Source organism: Mytilus trossulus, chromosome 2 (genome assembly GCF_036588685.1).
Source record: "Mytilus trossulus isolate FHL-02 chromosome 2, PNRI_Mtr1.1.1.hap1, whole genome shotgun sequence".
Classification (NCBI taxonomy): Eukaryota; Metazoa; Mollusca; class Bivalvia; order Mytilida; family Mytilidae; genus Mytilus; species Mytilus trossulus.
The window spans coordinates 7,214,978-7,236,787 of NC_086374.1; the positions used below are offsets into that span (position 1 = coordinate 7,214,978).

The window sequence follows — 21,810 nt, forward strand, 5'->3', positions numbered from 1 at the left end:
GCATTCATGTAGGTCTATGCATGTACTGTATTCATTTCTTTGGGTGGTATTGTTATTTTAGAATTGAAAAAAATAATTTAGAATTTAAAAATTACTTCAGACTCAAAACATTATCTTAGTATTTTAAAGTTATAAATTAAAATCCAGATTTTGTTCACGTTATTGTGTACTATTATTGTTTAAATCTGTCACGATTTTAGTAATTTTGCTGGCACTTTCTACCGATTCAACGTAAAAATATCTTAAATGAATAAATAAATAACTTAATAAATAAGTTGCATAACTGCAAAGAAATACCTAGCTGTCTGTCTGCTGTCTGAGGTTTTTAACCGTCCTTTTTTTTTTACCAAAATAATGATGCAAAATGCACTAAGAAATAGGTGATAGTGTATGATTGAATAAATCAGATAAATTGAAAATATTCTATACGATACAATTCGTAATATGCAGACAAAGTAATGAGACTAAAGCAACCACCTACATCGATTACTGTTCAAAAGTGAAACGTCGTGGTGATCCAGACTGATTAAAGTGTGATCTTTATCTTTAAAGAGCTTAATGGCTTGTAGAAGAGCATCATCAACGAAGTCGCTAATTGAGAATTGGAAGCATATTGTCAAAACAATTTACTTCACACAGCGAATATTGTTGATTTGGTTTGGAAAGCTTCCAAACGGATGTTTTCAGTATAATTTTGCGTCGAAGCAATTTAAACTGATTTAAAGACTTTTTTGTAGGTAAATGTTATTCTGAGATATAAAACTAAGGTACACATTACGACTTCCACTGTTTTCTTTAATAAAAGAAGTTATGTTAATTTTGACTTATTTGTATATGTTAATCTCAATAGTGTTTCATTTTTACTTTTTATGATGTTTAAACAAATAAATGTCATATGTTTAGATGTATATAAATACATTATTATATGTTGTGCCTCCTCTCTCTCTCCCACTGTTCTTTCTCTCTCGCTTACTCCTCCTCTCTCTCTCCGGCATAGTAATTGCAGTATCATCCTTTACTACATACAAAACATAGCTGATCTGAGAGATATGGTATATTTCTTACCCCTATCCATCATGTACTGTGTAACTCCATCAACAGACTGCCTTGTTTTGAAACTATAGGCGTTACCCATGTATCATCACTCATTTCACAAACTTTCTTTAACAACAGCTGATCAGTAAGCTGTATATTCTACTTTTCACTATAAACGACATTGATCAACATAAGAAAGCTATATTATTATATAGCCTAGTGGTTCCAGTGGTATAAGTCGCTGGACACAATGCTGACGGTTCTGTCACGACGGAAAAATTGCAGGGCTTCGACTGCCGCCTAGGGAAGAACACTAATAAGATTTATAGATGATTAGGCTAAATTTGAAACGAATTATTTATGTTAATATTTGATAAAATACGTTTTAATAATAACAGAAGTGTTATATTAGTTGCAATCGTTTCGGACAGTACGTTGCGGTGAATATATGAGTTATCACAATTTAATACACCCTACCTCATAGCATAATAATATAGAAAGTTTCATTATACTTAAAAAAAAAAAAAAAAAAAAAAAAAAAAAAAAAAACACTCTTTCTTGACTTTCAAAACGCAACATCTAAGTGTTATTTCCATCTGATGGTACAAATTTCTTATAACATTTTGCCGTTTGTTGATGCGTTCTTCGATGGTTTTCCTGTGTGACTGGTTTTATACTAATCATTTTTTGTCCCTTTATAGCTTGTTATTCAGTGTTAAAGGCCGTACTTACACCTATAGTTGTTAACTTTTTATAGACTTGCAGAGTTGTCTCATACTACTCGTATCACATTCATCATCTTCTAACAATGTATAGACAATTTTCTAGCAATTGCAAGATCTTTCCAAAAAAAAATAAGAAAACAAAGCTTTGAATCTGATTTATTTTTAAAGGTAGTCAAATACAATTCTAATTCCTAGAATATAACCATCGATGTTTTTATCAGGAACATCTTATAATAAGCTTTGGTTTCGTGCATCACTGAAGGAACATTGCTTGTAGAAATGCGCATCTGGTGCAGAACAATTTGTACCGTTTATGTTCATTTTTAGATCTGCATACTTGTGTGAGAGATTCCCCGAAAACACCTTTCTCAAGAAGAAGATCAAAGAAAAATTCAAGCTATTGCATGTATTTGTGAGATTGACAATAAATGACAACCCCGATGCTATATATGTCCAGTATTTCTTCAACTTTATACTTGTTTGACGTTTACACTATTTTGATCTGAGCGTCACTGATGAGTCTTAAGTAGACGAAACGCGCTTCTGGTGTTTCAAATTATAAGCATGGTACCATTGATAACTGTTTCGTCAAATACACTGCTTGTATATTGTCAGTTCTCTGAGGCTATCGTCAGTTCAGTGATCCTTTTTGTCGACACCACAGCCAGCATATTAGTTTAAACATATTTTATTGTTCCAAAAAGAGACAAATGGATTAGACACAAGTTTTCCAACTTAGTAACGTCTTCTCCAATATATACATAAATATACACATGAATGAACATTACATAAATCTGACTTTAACCAATTATTATTTTAGCATGAAGATATAAAAAATAAATTACATATAAATTTTTAGAATCGAATCAATGGATATTTAACACTTAATATAACCAATCGAATGCGCCTATTTTCAGAAGAAATAAATGCAAACACACCGAACTGTAAATTAAATATGTCACATTCCCATGTTACTAGTATTATCCTTATGTGTTCGGTCTTTAGTTGATACCTCGTCTTGTGATCTGTAAGTCAACAAGGCTATTTTATTCACCCACATAACAAATGTTCTGAAGATACATACATTGATGCACTGTTAGACCATGAGCCTTAAAGTTTCATCAGCTCAGTCGTCAGGCAGCACTGGCTTTGTCCAGGGTTATCATCCGCCTAGTGTCTCGTATTTTATTGATAACACTCATGTTGGTTTGCCAGTAATTATTGATTATCATCAACCATGTATTTATCTGCCAATTGTTCAATGTTTTCATCGATACAGGAACATGTGTTCTGTGAGTCCATAAGCCTTTCATAATCTTGGTGTTCGTTGTTTCGCAGACACAAATGCAGGTACTAGGTGACATTCGCCGATGCTATTATTTGCTCAGTGTTCCATCGAGGCCTCTGATCCACTCTCCATCATCCACGTAGTTTTATGTGTTTTGTCGATATCAATGCCGATGTTCTGTCATGTTGTGTGGTGTATATACAACCATGTTCAATATTTTGTTGATATCATTTTTAATGAACCGCCATTAAACTAGTTTTCAGGGTTTCGTCGACGCCATCATTGATGAAATGTCAGATAATGATGCTGTAATTCGCTCAGTTTTCAGTATTCTGTCAATATCATTAACGGCACGCTGTTTGTCTTGAAACTTTCATCCGTGTTGTGTTAAATATTTGGCAGGTACCAAAACCGGTGTATTTTCAGTCCCAGAACCTATCATCTGCTAGGTGAGAAGTCTTGTATATGTGCTTATACTATTATCAGTTTTATGTTTCGGTGATACCACTATCAGCATACTCCTTTATTCAGATGAAATCACCTGCCTATTGTATCGTTCAGTAATTCGTTAATAAATGTCGTATTTGTAAATACCTATTCCGTATAAATATAAAATATAAATACGGATTTATTGTCCGTCAACTGAGACTATCATCAGCTCCTTGTTTAGTGTTTCTTTGATACTATTGTCTGTATTGAATGAAACTCTATGATTCCAAATTGATCATTCGTTTTTTATAAGTTCGTTATACCACTTCCATCTCGTTCACTGTTTTATCTTGCGGCTATAAAATGCTCCGTGTTTACCTGTGTAGTGACCTATCGATGTACTGATATAGTCAACAATCAGACAAGTGAGCCAACTCTTGTTTTTCAAGTGAGTCTGTCTCTGTGAAGTTATCCTCCATACAGTGTGTCTTTGATACCACATTAGGCCTACTGTAGATCCTCGAGATTTCCTTCATACAGTGTGTCTTTGGGCGCCTTCGTCGAAAAGTATATTGGTGTCAATTGTTTGTCCTCTGTAGTTTAGTGGTGCAATTGCGGTCTTCAACAAAACATTTGGGCGATCACGGCCTAGAGATGAATATAAAACTGTTGTCTCAGATTCCTCCGCGTTGTGTGTTTGTACTGTACATGTACTACTTGTACTTGCAGTTTCTTTGTCGTGGTCTTTGTTGCATAGGCTTGTGTGGTGACGTCTTTTACATTTTTTGCAGTTTGATTTTGATTTACAATCTGCTACACTGTGTCGCCCTAAACAATAAAAGCACAGTCTTTCCTTTTTTACAATTGTCATGCGGTCGTTTGGATCAGTATATTTAGTACATTCTGATGAATAGTGGGGCTCCTTGCAGTATGCACAGTTTATGGTATGAGATTTCTGTGTTGAATTGGTTGAATTGTTTTTTGGCCAGATTTTACGTGATTTTGTATTTGTGTAGAACGTAGCTGTAGCGCTCGGACTCTCACCTGTTTCTGTACTCTTACCAGACTCTAAAATGGCCAGCTCCTTAAACCAATCTGTTGAACCGTGTTCACGAGTCAGGTTTTTGCGTATTTCACTGGGCATTTTGTTGAGTATGACTGGTACTAATAACGAGCCGTATGAGTCTTGAGCCTGTCCGAGAGATTCAAGGCCACGTATGTATGTTTCTGTCCTGTCGTAGTAGCTTCTAAGGTGCGTAAGCGTATTCTTTGGTGGGGGTATGTCTAGTAATGCTTGCATGTACGACTGAATTATCTTATGCTTTTGTCCGAATCTTTCATGTATGAGTTCAATAGCTTTGTTGTAGTTTGTGTGCGTAAGAGCAAATCCGGCAATGGTGTATGACGCTTCTCCTTCTAGTAAAGATTTTAGGTAGTTGAACTTTTGAACGTCGGTTAGAGTGTTGTTGTTGTGAATTGCGGAATCAAAAGAATCCCAAAAGGATTGCCATTCAAGTACGTTTCCGTCAAATGTAGGTAAATTCAATTTCGGTAGTTTATGAAAGTTGCTGCTATTGACGCTTGAATTTGAACGTAAAGACGTGAAATTGAGGTCAGTATTTTGTGAGTCATCTCTTATGCTATATACAGGACCAACATTTTGAATGGGTTGCAGTATCTCATTATGTGGCGAAAAACTTCTAGCGGCTGCATTTAAATTTGATGTTTGAACTTGAATAAATTTACGAATTTTGCGTATTTTGGTCTCTAAATTAAATTTATACTCATCTGTGTCAAGTATCTCTTGCTCTATATCCTCCTCTTGTACACTATCCAAAATGTTCTTATCCAAATCCTTTAGAATATCTTGCTTTTCCTTCAATGTATCCAAAATTGTTTCTAACTCGTCCTCTTCCGGTTTATCTTCTGTTTCACTTCTCTCCTCAAATCTTCTTAAAATCCTAGAAACTGCGCTTCTGTGTCCCGCTCGAATAGATTTAAGCTTTGTAGTCATCTTCATCCTGGTCACGGCACCAATATCGTAAAGTGGTTTTACTAAAAACTGCATGTAATAACAAAGACGTCTAAACTGTATGAATTTGTATTGAAGACTAAAGATACAATATTAAGGTCATAAGAACACGACGTCCGATCTACAATAATGGCGCGTTACGTTAACGTTCTTCTGTGCGTAATTTCTAACAATACCACATTAGGCCTACTGTCGGTCCGCGCGATTTCCTTCATACAGTGTGTCTTTGATACTACATTTGACTTACTGTCGATCTGTGAAGTTATCCTCCATACAGTGTGTCTTTGATCCCATATTTGGTTTACTGTCGGTCCGCGAGATTTCCTTCATACAGTGTGTCTTTGATACCACATTTGATTTACTGTAGATCCGCGAGGTCATCCTCCATACAGTGTGTCTTTGATACCACATTTGATTTACTGTAAATCCTCAAGGAAATCATCCATTCAGAGTTTGGATGATACGACTTTTGGTGTGCTGATAATCCTCAGGGAAATCATCTGTTAAATGATTTTTGTTCGTTAATTCAGTGTTTCCTGTTTTTTATTCATTTGTTTTAGGACCTTCCGTTTTAAATTTTTCTCGAAGTTCGGTATCTTTTGTTATTTAACTTTTTTTATACAACTTGGTGTACTATCATTCTTGAAAGTTATTATACGTTCAATGTTCAGTGTTTGTTTCTTCTACTTTGATCATACAGTGACCGCCTTCAACAAATTGAAGATTATGCCACACGAAGATAACATACAACTAGACATAAAGTAATATATATACAAATTAGAATTAAGGAAAAATTAACAATGCAATTAATTTTATGTAAATAGTTAAAATTAATGCTTGATAATTGAAGATTTGAAGGAGTCTGCTTTTAACAATTGATGAAGTTTTCAGATAGTTTGTTCCAATCGGTTATTATTCTCTTTTCTGTACAGTGTTTCGCAGGATCGAATTTGGGAGCTGTTCGAATATGAAAGACTTATTTGTCTTTTTAGTGGAATTTATTTTTAGTTTTTATGTATTGCCACCTTTTCGTATTTTATTTTGTATAGCATTACCAACAGTGTATCTTTTCTGCCATCAGAAAAGCTGTACATATTTATTCATAGTGGATTGGGAAACAAATTCTAATATATTATATAAATCCCGTTCCACTTTGCAGGTGCGAGTGCTGCCTTGAAGCGGCATTAACCTTCTCTTTTTCGGAATCTATGTGGGTGTATTGTACGGACAAGAGATGTTGTTCTATCTTAACACGGCCATTTATCGCCCTCTTCCGACGGACTAGCATCGTTTCTCAAGACCATACTCGCAAATGGTATCAAGGGAGTGCCGAAAATTAAATTCCTGATTGTTCTCCTGGTGACGGGCATCGAACAAGGAATCTTTGTGTATGTAGTCTGATGCGCCAACCAAAACTCCACGGCTCTTCATGTCTTGTTGTAAATATGGACCCCAAACAGAGCAAGCATACTCACTTGTAAACTAGCTCTATAGTTCATGTTGAGCTAAATTTCAGGTTGATACCATTTTTGGTGTGCTGTCAATCTTAGAGTGTATCAGCCTTCAGTGATCCCTGTTTTCCTTGATAACACTTTATGTTAACTGTCTGTCTTCAAGATTTGAATTCGTTCATTGTTTCGTCGATACCACTTTTGGTGCATTGTCGGTCAATGAGGTGATCAGCCGTTCAGTGTTCAGTGTTTCGTCGATACCACTTTTGGTGCACTCTCGGTCAATGAGGTGATCAGCCGTTCAGTGTTCAGTGTTTCGTCGATACCACTTTTGGTGCACTCTCGGTCAATGAGGTGATCAGCCGTTCAGTGTTCAGTGTTTCGTCGATACCACTTTTGGTGCACTCTCGGTCAATGAGGTGATCAGCCGTTCAGTGTTCAGTGTTTCGTCGATACCACTTTTGGTGCACTGTCGGTCAATGAGGTGATCAGCCGTTCAGTGTTCAGTGTTTCGTCGATACCACTTTTGGTGCATTGTCGGTCAATGAGGTGATCAGACGTTCAGTGTTCAGTGTTTCGTTGATACCACTTTTGGTGCATTGTCGGTCAATGAGGTGATCAGACGTTCAGTGTTCAGTGTTTCGGTGATACCACTTTTGGTGCACTGTCGGTCAATGAGGTGATCAGACGTTCAGTGTTCAGTGTTTCGGTGATACCACTTTTGGTGCACTGTTGGTCAATGAGGTGATCAGCCGTTCAGTGTTCAGTGTTTCGTCGATACCACTTTTGGTGCACTGTCGGTCAATGAGGTGATCAGCCGTTCAGTGTTCAGTGTTTCGTCGATACCACTTTTGGTGCATTGTCGGTCAATGAGGTGATCAGACGTTCAGTGTTCAGTGTTTCGTTGATACCACTTTTGGTGCACTGTCGGTCAATGAGGTGATCAGCCGTTCAGTGTTCAGTGTTTCGTCGATACCAATTTCGGTGAACTATAGATCCTGGGGGTGATCACTCGTTCAGTGTTCGCTGTTTAAGTTGATACTGTGTTTTTGTAAACTGGTAGTTCTCTAGGTTTTCATCCGTTCTGTGATAAGCGTTTCTTTGATATCACATTTTTGGTGACTGACTATCGGTCCTCGCGGTTATTATCCGCTCAGTGTCCAGTGTTTCTCAATACCTTGTGTACTGTCAGGCTCCAACGCTATAGTGTGCACAGTGTTTCGGAATTGAACATTTATTTACTGTGGTATTAGGTTTGTAAAACACTGCATTTCACGCAATTCTGAACTCGATTCTTTGGCTAACTGATTAAAATAATATTTGGTTTTTAATAGTTCCGCGTGTTTTTATTCCATACTTATGAGTCAAACTCTTAACTCATAGTGTTTCAGATAAAACTTATCTAGAAATTGCGTGGAAGGCTAACAATTCACAGGTTACACCCTGATGTAATTAACTAAAACAACGAAACATCATTAAATTTGACTTGTTATTGGAGAAAATTAAATCAATGAAGACACTTTTTGAAACACTGAAGATAAAATATGATCTGTGTATCTTTATGTTTGAAAACCAGAGACAAAATTAGCTTGATGATATATATATATATTGTAGAAAATAGCATTTTGAGGGGAAAAAAATTGCACTGTCTATTGGATGCACTGTAATACCCCGTTTACACTTGTACGAAATTGAATCGATCTTAAAAAGATCAGTTTGCGTTGCACAATATTGCACAAGCAAGATCGATCGGGATCGATCTTATTTAACCCAACTAGAACACACCCGTGATATCGCGAGTCCGTGACTGAATTAAGGTATATAACTATGCGCATGCCTTATTTTAGTATTAGTATTGTCATCTGATAAAGTCATGCCGATTATAAGATACACAGTTTTTCTCTGCTTTCAAATCTTTCTGTTTGAACCCGTCGAACTGGAACTTATCAATTATTGGTAATATTAATTATTTGGAAAACAAAAGGTCCTGGAATGGAGTATTTTTTAATCAACAACATTGTCCTATATTAGTTATTAATAAAGATGAACTCTTTGATTCGCTGTTTACGTCATGTATGCCCACTAACAAATTGAAAACTGTTCCTCATTTTTAGTCTTGTTATCTTAGAAAGTCTTACTGATTAGAATACTACAATAGGTAGCTATTTGACAATTTAGTAGTGTCAACCCTGTGCTTATGAACCGTGTATATAGCATATTAACCCTGAATACACCGTTTGGTGGTGCGCCTGTCAGATGCGGAACGTACAGATTAGGTAATAGGTAACAGGTGAATATACTATTGGTATCGGTATCGGACTCGACCCGGAACTTCTTAATTATTGGCAATATTAATTACGTGGAAAACAAAAGGGCCTTGAGTGGTGTAATTTTCAATCTACACCTTTGTACTATATTAGTGATATATAAAGTTGAATTCTTTGATTCGTCGTTTTTACGTGATGACGGCTGAAAAATTGGACTTCGTAATTTTAGTATTGTAGATGCGTTTACACTACAACATAAAAAGAACCTGTCTGACCTTAATACCTCATATTTCGTAAACAAATAATACTAGAAATAGTATATTAAAGAAAATTTTGCATTTCGCACACACTGCAAAATGATGTAGAAAATAGAACCCAAAATGGCAAAATCAAAAACTCATCACATCAAACGCGTGGAAATCAACTGTCATACTCATGACACGATACAGACATTTATTATGAAGAAAATTAGGGTTCAACAGTCAACACAGTGTTATAATCTTAATCATTAAAATGTAACAAAGAAGCACAAAAGTGCACATAGACAAAGCACATAAGCATAAAGGAAAGAATAATGAATTCTACCATGGCACAATATCACAATGACGGAATGTACAGAACTACGTCATATGTTACAAAGAAACACAGGATGTATAAGTACACAGTCACGTCAAATGGTTATCACCAATAAAAAGAGGTATTCATTGAGACACATAAAAGAATACTATAACACGTTATCAAGATAATAAACGTCGCCAGTACACAGAAACTGTACTTCTTTAAGGTGTTGGTACCTTCCAGTGAACGTTTTGGTAAAGGACGATACGTTCTTTGACATACCCCCTGGATAATCAACTTTCTGCTCATACACTAGTGATGTTTTGATGAAGGACGATACTTTCTTTGACATACCCCTGGTTAATCAACTTTCTGCTCAGACACTGGTGAAGTCTAAATAGGAGCTGCAAGGTCTTGAATACCGGGAGTGAGTTGAGAAATGTATATACCATATACAGGTGAAATTGATTTACTGCTACTTAAATGATCATTTCAAAATTAAAATTCGTCTCTTTTGTCAAAGATTCTGGTACTGAGATGACCGTGTATGTCAAATTCGGGAAATAAGTCTAAAAATGAGACGTAGGAAGCCGTGTCTGTTGTCAATTAAATTTCTAATTTTGGGGATATATAAATGGAAGCTACTCAGTAATGTTTGGTTTGTTAATGAAAAGAACCTCATCAATATAACCTGGCTTCTTTGATCTTCTTGTTGTTGACAAGTGTTTGGAGGAATTCCGATTCATATGAAAATAAGAAGAGGTCGGCAAGGAGAGGTGCACAGTTTGTTCCCAAAGTCAGGAAAATTACCATTGTTACATTATATTTCGTTTCTGTGTGTGTTACATTTCGGTGTTGTGTCTCTGTTGTGTCTTAGTTCTCTTATATTTGATACGTTTCCCTCAGTTTAAGTTTGTAACCCGGATTTGTTGTTTCTCTATCGATTTATGAATTTTGAACAGCGGTATACTACTGTTGCCTTTATTTTTACGCAGAAGGATTTGAAGCAAACAAAAAAAATCAACAAAAAACACACAAGTAAGCAAAAAACATTCGAAAGTGTTTTAAAAACATGATTCTATAGTATTTAAAGGAAAGGAATGATACGTATGAATATGTGTTGTCCACCCTCCTCGATGCAAACAAATTGTTAATGAATGAAACAGTACGCTGTATAATGATAAATGCTGATAGAAGTAATATTTAGGGATAACCTAGTTAATCCAGGATGAACGGTATTCATATATTTTTCAATCTGTTAACATTAAAATTTTTCCCTTCCACATGTTAAGAAAACATGGGATTCATCTTCAACCTCGATAATATTGCAAAATTTAAAAATTCTATTTTAATTTTAAATTTATCATCTTTTTCTATTTCCAAGAATTGGCCACCTACTCACATTTTTTTTCCTTTTCTATACTGAACGACTTTAAAACGCAACACTCGTTTTGTTAATATTTTTTTTACCAAATCTTGTTTGATTCTCGTATAACTTCTGTCCATACTTTTCATACTTCTTTCTCCTTACAAAAAATCAAAATCTGACTTACCTGTGGTTATTGAACATACCGAATTTTTGAAGTCGCAAGAATTTCTTAAAGCGAAATTTTGGACCCATGAAAGATTGTTTCAGGTTGTTATGCTTTGTGAAACAGTTCTTTAAATCCTTTGTCTCACTTAATTCAGTTTTAAAATGTTGCATCCCCATTTTGCCAAGACTGAGAAATAAAAAACTGAATTATCCCTTAAGAATACTGCAAACATGAAAACATAAACGTGCTGACTTCAGAAACTCGTCTTACTGTCCTTCCGACAACGAAACAAGTAGACCAGATTTGTTTTTAGCCATCAATGAACAGATCAACGTGTAGTGACAATGAAACGTCAACAGAATTTGAATACGCAACGTCATTTGCCGGCCGCAACGTCAACTGCTTATCAAATTGCCGAGTGTCATTGAGTACAGATTCATGCCATAAATGTTTCCCATAAAATGAATTACCAAAGAATCGACTGAAGGAAAACCTTTAAAGCCCTCAAGTTTCAACCGCATAATTGCCAAAAGCAATTAATGGGTCGAACAAATGCAAAATCAGAAGGTGTAAAACAGAACCTAAAACATGTCAGACAGTATTTGTTGATCTTTCTGACAATCATTTTGGCGTTTGTAACAGGCAGTCATCGCTTTTGACGGTGACACATTCATTCAAAAACAACACAAAAATAATCTAGTGTTGCGTTTCTAAAGCCGTTCAGTATATTTCCAAATATTTTTTAAGAATATATTTGCAAACCGTATTGTGTCTTAGTTTAACTGAACAAGGAAATGTTCATTCTTATATTTATCTTAACATTTTTAATATTTTAAATTTCTATCTGTTTAAAGTTTATTTCCTGTATTTTCTTTGTGCTCGATATATCTTAAAAACAAGAACTGTTTGTGTTGATTCATTAGGATTTAGCTTAAAATACATTTAGCTGTTATTACTGAAAAAAAAAACGAAACAAAACAAGAACATTTATACCGTCTTGATCCTATAGCAAACTTTAAATCTAAATCTAAATCATTTTAATAAAACGAGTGGCAACCGTTGTTATCAGCTCATCCTAGACAATATCTAGTAAAAAAGGACTGATTCTAGGAACGAAAGATACGATATTTGAGTTAAAGCCACAGGCACTTGTCTGCTAAAAAAAAATCCTATATACCTTAATATAAAAAAAAATCTGTATACTTAAATTTAACACGAGTATGTTAATATATTAAGGTATATAGGACACTTGGTTTTTTTTCTGAGACAAGTGGTTGTGGTTATAGCATACATTAATCCCGCTGCAAATGTTTGCACCTGTCCTAAGTCAGGAATCTGATGTACAGTAGTTGTCGTTTGTTTATGTAATATATACGTGTTTCTCGTTTTGTTTATATAGATTAGACCGTTGGTTTTCCCGTTTGAATGGTTTTATACTAGTAATTTTGGGTCCCTTTATAGCTTGTTGTTCGGTGTGAGCCAAGGCTCCGTGTTGAAGGCCGTACTTTAACCTATAATGGTTTACTTTTTAAATTGTTATTTGGATGGAGAGTTGTCTCATTGACACTCACACCACATCTTCCTATATCTATTAGTATTGTATTGAGGAAGGTTGTTTCTTCGTTGATATAAGTCTGTGTTAGACAATCTCTGCAGGTAAACTTGTATATGCTCAAATAACTTGTTATTAATTTTAAGATATGTGCAAGAAAAATTCATTCATTGAAAAGGTTTGTGAATACTACTATTAATGACCATGTTGTAGAACTACTATTATTATAGAAATAAAAACAGATATTTTTATATGAATATACATTGTGATTCAATTACAAAATACAGTTGTAGTATTCTGTTAATAATAACGTAAACCGTCAATCATATAAAAGGGTCAGTAATTATTATTACAATTCCAGGGTCAGTATTTATTGTTATATTTCCTCGTTCATTGATGATGGTGTTGTAAACTGTAAGATACAGATGTTGTTATTGTTGACTGCACTGTGTGATCCCTATCAAGTGTACAAACTGATTGAATGGTTGCCAAAGTTTTCCTATGAAAGCAAACAAACGATGAATAGTAAATTAAACTCTCGTCGTTCACTATAGATTGTTTTACGATCAATTGTTAAAGTAGGCAAGACAAAAAAATCGTTTAGGTTAGTTAGATAAAACAAAAGCAAAATATATTCATTGAAGTTTAATTCTGTGTGACGGATTTTGTGAATCAAAATAATCGAGTGGTAAAAGAAAATAAATTGGTCTATACAAGAGAAAAATAAACCCAACCAAAGAATAGAAAACAGCACAAGGCAACCAATGGGTCTTCAACACAAGAAAATCCACCATAGTATACATATTCTACTCGGAATATGATGGTTTGATTTCATTGAATCCAATAACGAGACAAGCTTAACAGGTAAATTGTGTTTCTCCCTATCTGTCAATACTACGGATATTAAGTAGAAGTGGTAAATTAATTGCAAAAATGAAATAATGAAATATTTACCAACATTGAATAACTACTCTTCATTTCTAAAGAATCGTATCAAACAAAATTTTAAAAAGCATCGTTTAAATGCCAAATCTATCTGCTGTAACTCATAAGTCCTTCGATCTGTAATGAAAATAGTAAACACGCTAATTGTACGTAATTAAAATGTGACGAGATGACATTAAGTTTATACGTACATTCGTCAACTTAGTGTATCGACAGATTATAAGTATTCCAACGGGCACAATTTGTACCCCACAGTTTATAGCCAAACACAGAAAAGAACAGTCTTAATTCCATTTGATTAATAAATTCAACACCACTTTAATACCATGGTCTTCATGATATTTTTCATCAAATAATCACGAATAATCACGAATAATCACGAATAATTACGAATTCTGTAAATCTACTGTCGACATTTTTTCGAAGGAATTTACTTTAAAAAAAGAAATAAAAAGCAATAAACTTCTCTTTCCTAGATTTAGATATTTTAGTTTTACACGGGAATTTCGAAACAAAATTTAGATAATTTTCCGGCTAATTGCAATGATGTCCCTTTGTTCCCAGAGACCATTATATGACATATTACTTATGTATTTTTGGTAAATTATTCAGTCACGGATTTTGTTATCACAAATCACTGAAAACCTTTACTAAATACTAGACGAAACGCGCGTCGGGCGTAAATACAAAATGTAATCCTGGTATCTATGTTGAGTGTATTTACAACCACTAGGTCGATGCCACTGCTGGTGGAGTTTTTATATGCTATTTGCTAATTCCCGTAATTGACCCTAATATTAATTAGAGACCTTTATTTTTGTTGTCTCCCTTTATGAGGGACATTCATTTTTATTTACAATTGAGAGCTATAGCAGAAAGAGCAAATATACCTGTGCGTAATGTGGGTAAACTGAAAAAGCAACAGGCTATGACAATCTATTAAATGAATTTTTGAAGGAGTGTAAATTAGCCCTACTGCCACTGTTATGTAAACTTTTTAACGTAATACTTATTACAGGTTGGATTCCAGAAATATGGGTCAAGAGTGTTTTAGTTCCGCTATTTAAAAAAGGTCAAGTTGATGATACAGGAAATTACAGAAGAATTTCGCTTGTGTCTCATGTTTGGAAACTGTTTACTTCTGTTTATAATACAAGACTATTAAAGTGGTGCAAAGAATACAGTATATTGACTGATGCGCAGTTTGGATTTGTCCCTGGATATGGTACACACGACGCGATTTTTGCCCTTCGTTCTATTGTATCAAAAAGTTTAGGTAAAGGAAAACGTCTCTATTGTTGTTTTATTGATTTTGTCAAAGCCTTCGACAGTGTGTCACGTTATGTTTTATGGCAAAAAATGTTAAAATGTAGTATTAGTGGAAATTTACTGAATCTTATTAAATCAATGTATTCTAAGTTAAAAACTTGTGTTAAATTAGATGGTGAATTTTCAGATTTCTTTCATTGTAATGTTGGCCTAATGCAATCTTTCATTGTAATGTTGGCCTAATGCAAGGCGAATCATTATCACCATTTTTATATGCAACTTATGTAAATGACATAGACATTGAGTTAATTAAACAAGGAATAGAACCATATGAAGTAAAATTGTTAAATCTTTATCTTTTTATGTATGCTGATGATACAGTTCTCTTCAGCGAAAGTATTTCTGATTTACAAACAATGATAGTCATTGTATATGATAGTTCATACAAGAATGGTCTTGACATTAATTTAAGAAAAAACAAAATAGTTGTTTTTCGTAACAAAGGTGTACTGAAAGAGAACGAAAAATGGTATTTGAATCGTAAAATGATAGAAATGTGTGATCAGTTTGTATATCTTGGTTTGTTATTTAACTATAACGGTACTTTTACTGTAACACAGAAAACACTATCTGAACAGGGTAGAAAAGCTGCATTTTGTTTATTGAGTAAACTGTATGATGATTGTTATAACACTGAGACTTTGATATCCTTATTTGATACATATGTAACAAGTATTGTGAATTATGGTTGTGAAATATGGGGTTTCCATAAGGGAGCAGATATAGAAACGCTTCATTTGTATTATTTAAAAAGAATTTTGAAAGTGAGAAAATCGACTGTAAACCATATGGTGTATTTTGAACTTGGGCGTTTACCATTGTATGTAAATAGATATTTAAGAATGATACGTTACTGGTTGAAGTTATTAGAATCTGATAATTGTATATTGGATAGTATTTATGAAGATATGTACGAATCTAGTTTTGTCAAACCGAATGATAAACTCAATTGGAGTTGTAAAATAAGAGACATACTAAACAGGTATGGATTTAATAATATATGGTTAGCACAAAGTGTTGGAAATAGTCAATTATTTTTGCATGAATTTAAAAAAAGAATTGTTGATAATTATACAGCTGAAGCCTTGTCATTTTTTGAAAAATACTTCAAAATGTAATTTATATCAATATATACATGATGGACATACTTTGCAATTTTATTTGAATCGACAATTGAACAGTTTATACCAGTCATATGTAACTAAATATAGAATCAATTCACATTCACTTAATGTAGAAACTGGAAGATACTTTAATATTTCCAGAAATGAGCGTGTTTGTAATATGTGTAATAAGAAAGTAATCGAAGACGAATATCATTTTATATTAGAGTGTGATAAATATGTAAATGTCAGAAGTAAATATATTAAGATATATTATTACAGAAACCCATCTACCTTCAAATTAGTTCAATTACTATCTGTAAGAAATATTAAAGAATTAAATAATCTGGGCAAATACCTCTATGAGGCAGAGAAAATTCGTAACACTTGATTTATGAACCTTTATTACCAATGTAAATTATATGCCAAACTCCGCTATATATTAATGCTGTATATGTTTATGTAAACTGTATAATTTTTGTATGTATTTAATCCTATGAGCTGTATATTTGCTTACGGAATAAAGAATAATAAGGTTTTTAAATCTTTTAATTACATTACTTGGTTGTTTAATACAAATACTTTTGACATCAGAAATTATTTTTCATGAAAAATTAGTTTAATCACTTTCAATTCATCATGCTTTGCATTGGCAAAAGCCAATTTTGTCCAGTATGGAACCAGTCTACGATTGACAAAGGGAAGAAGTTTGTTCAAAAAGTGTGTAATAATAGAATCAAATCGGTAATTGGCAAATGGACTATTCCCCGAGGGTATCACCAGCCCAGAAGTCAGCATTTCTGACTGACATGAATTATCATTGACATGGTCATATTTAAAATCTAACTGTTTACAAAAATTCGGATTTTTTGAAATACTAAGGCTTTTCTATCTCAGGAAAAGATCACCTAAGCTTTATTTGACAAAATTTTAAAGAAATTTGGTCTTCAATGCGCTTCAATGTCGTACTATGTTTGGTCTTTCAAACGTTTTGGGATTCGACCGTCACTAATGAGTCTTTTGTAGGTGAAACGCACGTCGGGCGTAACTACAAAATTTAATCTTGGTATCTATGATGAGTTTATTTACAACCACCGGGTCGATGCCACTGCAGGTGGAGTTTTAATTCCCCGAGGGTATCACCAGCCCAGTAATTAGCACTTCTGTGCTGACATGAATTATCACTGGTATGGTCTTATTTAAAAAAATAATTGTTTTAAGAAAACTTCTGAATTTTTTATATACTAAAGATTTTCAACCTCCGGAATAGATTACCTTAGCTGTATTTGGCAAAAATTTTAGGAATTTTGGTCCTCAATGCTTTTCATTTTCGTACGATATTTGGCGTTTTAACCATTTTGGGATTCGCACATCACTAATGATTCTTTTGTAAACGCGCGTCTGGCGTTACTACAAAATTTAAATTCTGGTATCTATGATGGGTTTATTCACAACCACTGTGTCCATTCCACTGCTGGTAGAGTTTTAATTCCCCGAGGTATCACCAGTCCAGTTGTCAGCACTTCTGTCCTGATATGAATTATCAAAACTATTTAATTTTTTGAATTACGAAGGCTTTTCTACTTCAGGAAAAGATCACCTTAGCTGTATTTAGCAAAACTTTTAGGAATTTTGGTCCTCAATGCTTTTCAACTTAGTTCACTATTTGGCCTTTTAAACATTTTGGGATTCGCGCGTCACTAATGAGTCTTGTGTAAACGAAACGCGCGTCTGGCGTGAAACACAAAATGTAATCCTTGTATATATGTTGAGTTTATATACACCTCTGCACGGTCCTAGATTCTGTCGATACCTATATTTAGGCATTTCAAAAGGTCGTGTTTTTCTCTGATGTCTTATACTATCAAATGTGAACTGATTGCTACACTTTCAGCTATGTGTTTTGTTTCTTTTGTGTTTTAGTCTGTTAGTAATTCTTATCGATCTAATGTTGATAGTAAGCTCTTATGTTGTGTTGTTACTTCATCCTCCTATAGATTGAGTGTTGGATAGCTGTTTATTTTTTATTTCTTTTTTCGTTTATTGTATTGTTTAACTTTTCTTTTGTTGTTCTGTTGTACCGCTGTCCCAGGTTTAGATGAGGACTGGACGTAGTATGAATGCTTTATAGAAATTGTAATGATACAGAAAACAGTTAATAATAAACAACAAAATGTTCAAGAGTATAAGATCTACAATTAAGCCAAAATGTCCAAATGGTCAAATTCCTAATAGGATTTTCTTCCGTAAAATAACGATGTTTTTTTTAACAAAAATGAAATTATATCGAATTTACACAAAACCAAACATATATGATTGTAAGAAAGGTTAAGATAAATACCAAAACGGCATAGGTTTAAGGAGAGCTATAAAGTTTAAAATTAATATCAAAATGGCATAGGTTTAAGGAGAGCGATAAAGGTTAAAGTAAATAACAAAATGGCATAGGGTTAAGGAGAGCGATAAAGGTTAAAATAAATACCAAAATGGCATAGGTTTAAGGAGAGCGATAAAGGTTAAAATAAATACCAAATTGTCATAGGTTTAAGGAGAGCGATAAAGGTTAAAATAAATACCAAAATGGCATAGGTTTGAGGAGAGCGATAAAGGTTAAAATAAATACCAAAATGGCATAGGTTTAAGGAGAGCGATAAAGGTTAATATAAATACCAAAATATGTTTACCAGGAGAGCGATTCAGGCTTTTGTGGGCCTCTTTCAGGGTTTTGATATATTCTGAAATGAAAATTTTCTATGAGCAACATTTTACATCAACAAGGTACATTACTATTTTGTTCTTAGCTGTATCCCAGTGATGTTGAATAAGTTTGAATTCATATATCTATTGTGTTTGAGTGGTTGGGAATGATTGAACCGCTCCTGTAATTTTGTATCAAGAGTTTAACCATGGTAAACGTTGAATAATTTATTGTGATTTCAAGTCGTGTCATTTTTGCTTGTATCGAGGTGTGTCCGAAAGGAAACAAGAAACACTACCTATAACCAAGTACGACAGAAAGTGATTTTCCCCGATTTTAATACTGATTTTTATCATAGATTTTATACTATAGTTCTGGTATTTAAGTAGTTTGAACTAATCAATTGGTCAAAGATGATTTATTCTGTCTGGTCAGCAGTCATTAGTAAGTGATGTCCTGAGGTGGGATTGTCTTGGTCTGGTCAGCAGTCATTAGTAAGTGATATCCTGAGGTGGGATTGCCTTGAAGTTACATCATGCATACTTTAAGAACAAATCAGGGAAAATTCGTTATTGACTCCATCTTCTCTGGGGAAATCTGCACATCGATCGTAAGCATCAAAAATTGAAATCATATTTTTAAGTAATTTCCTTATCTCCTGAAAAAGTACTTTCAGATCAAAATAAATTTTGCACATTTGAAAAGGTATTCTATAATTAGAGTAATAGCATTTAGATATTTGAATAATATAATTATGACACAGATTTTCTTAAATTCATATATAATTACCTTTTTGATGTTCTATACATGTACATATGAAATTCGGGGAAAATCAGTAGTCGATCAAGGAAAGATACTGTTATCGGGGGGAAATTACTATCTGTAGTACTCGGTTACAGACAATGATTAAGTCTCTAATAAAACCTATAAATTTCTTTTTAGATTCGTCACTTTTTTAATAAATTGAACTAGCTGTTTAGTATTAAGGTGACTTTTTTTTTTTATCAAATGACAGAATGTTTACCCTTGAAAGTTCTTGTCTGTCTACGTCTGTTAATTACTGTCATTACTCTTTGGGGAAGATTTGTCTGTACGACATTCTCTTGTCTCGCCCACGTTTTGGTAAAAGCGTACATTCTAAAATATATTTATTACCTTTTCTTAAAGGTGGTTAACGAGTTTTGTAATACTTGAAGCATCAAAGTGTAACAAATTTACAGTCTGTATTTGCTTATTTTATTACCTATAGTAAGTGCATCCTTTCAATGATGTCCGGTAAACAAAACAAAAACAAATACAAAGTAATTACACTGCTTCCATTTTGTTTACTGACCAGGTGGTCAACCATCTCCGTCTTTGACCTCCAAGGAAACCGTGCTGTGGGCTTTGATACTCCTATTAAAAGTATATATATATATTTCTAGAGCCTTACTAGTTTCTTTTGTTCCGTTTTATACACATCAATGTATTTAAATAGCTTGCTGTTCTCTATGGTTATATAAACACTTGATTCAATTCTTTATAAAAGTATGTAGATGCAATGTGTTTGTCAAATAAGACAACAATCCCATAGAGAATAATTGGAATGAAGTTAGCAACTATAGGTCACAGTATTGCATCCAACAATCAGCAAAACCCATACTGCATAACTAGTTATGAAAGGCCCGAAATGACAAAAAAAAGAATAAAGAGAAAAATAACGGTTTAATTGATGTTCAAAACAATGAACGAAAAACAAATAAACTAGTAGTATACAGCAACAAACGGCTAGCACTGATTTACAGGGTCCTGACTTGGGATAGTCACTTACAGAATGACGTGGGATTACAATGTCTGCGGTATGCGAGGCCCCCAACCTTCCTGTAAGCTGGAACAGTGTTGAAATAGTACAAAATAAGAACAAACTAATCAATTAAAATGCTCAACTCGGATAGATACAAAGCATGATAACAGCAAACAAAAATATCAAAGACACAAAGTGCAGATTCGAGATAACTCGCAATAAGTTCAGCCGCTAATAACAACTATTAAGAAATTATGTATCTAAGTCCTAAATATCAATCAGAACACATCCACTACCAACTAGTTCTAGACACCATTAACTGCAAAAGTATAGGTATCGATATAATGTGGGACCGTGAATGTTCATCGTGTATAGTATTGGCCTTTTGGTGGATGTTAAATTATTGTTAACAACATTATTCAAAGATCTAGTTACAGTGTTTGATACGTAACCATTTTAGAATCAGTTATTAAAAGGATCGATGAATTTACATGGAACTTATCTAAATTTACGGGCTCAAATTAGAATATGTGCTATCCCATTTGTAAGTTTTCTACAGGTACTGCCAAACTTTTATACATGTATCTTTGAATGAATTTATTAAGGATTTCAAGTAATTTGTGATAACGAAATTTTTTACTTGATAAATTTCATAGTAATGTTTGGTCATAATCTGTGATTCATAACAATGTAGGAACAAGTCTGCTATTAGAGTTGTGTGAATGGTTGGCCCATAGGAAAACCCTCAACCTTTCGATAAACGTTAACTAGTGCAGAAACATATATATTTGTCAAAAAGAACATTGTTTGAAATGAGTTCTATTTAAATCGTGTCGATCCTTTTTTGCTGTTGAGTACTTGTCTCATTGATGTGTACCTCAAATTATATACGTAGGATGGCTTGTGTTGGAGGGACATCTTCCACACATTTGGTTTTGTGATTTTTTTGTGCATCACTAATACAGACTTTTGGAAAAAGTGCATTTGTAAATGTTTTTTTATAGCAACACTATCATTGGTGACCGTTGTGTTTTTACTATGAAATCTCACTGTTTTACACTCATATATCGGCTACTGTAC

General features: G+C 33.8%; 1 protein-coding gene across 1 annotated transcript; it reads right to left on the reverse strand.

Moving 5' to 3' along the window:
- Positions 1 to 4,009: 4,009 nt before the first annotated feature.
- Positions 4,010 to 5,491, reverse strand: LOC134704810 (uncharacterized). The gene has a single exon (XM_063563593.1). It carries the CDS (start codon positions 5,489 to 5,491, stop codon positions 4,010 to 4,012), a length of 1,482 nt encoding a protein of 493 aa, XP_063419663.1.
- Between the last annotated feature and the right edge of the window lie 16,319 nt (positions 5,492 to 21,810).

Coding starts and splice junctions, on each gene's coding strand:
- LOC134704810 (XM_063563593.1), bottom strand. CDS start 5,491: ATGACTACAAAGCTTAAATCTATTCGAGCGGGACACAGAAGCGCAGTT.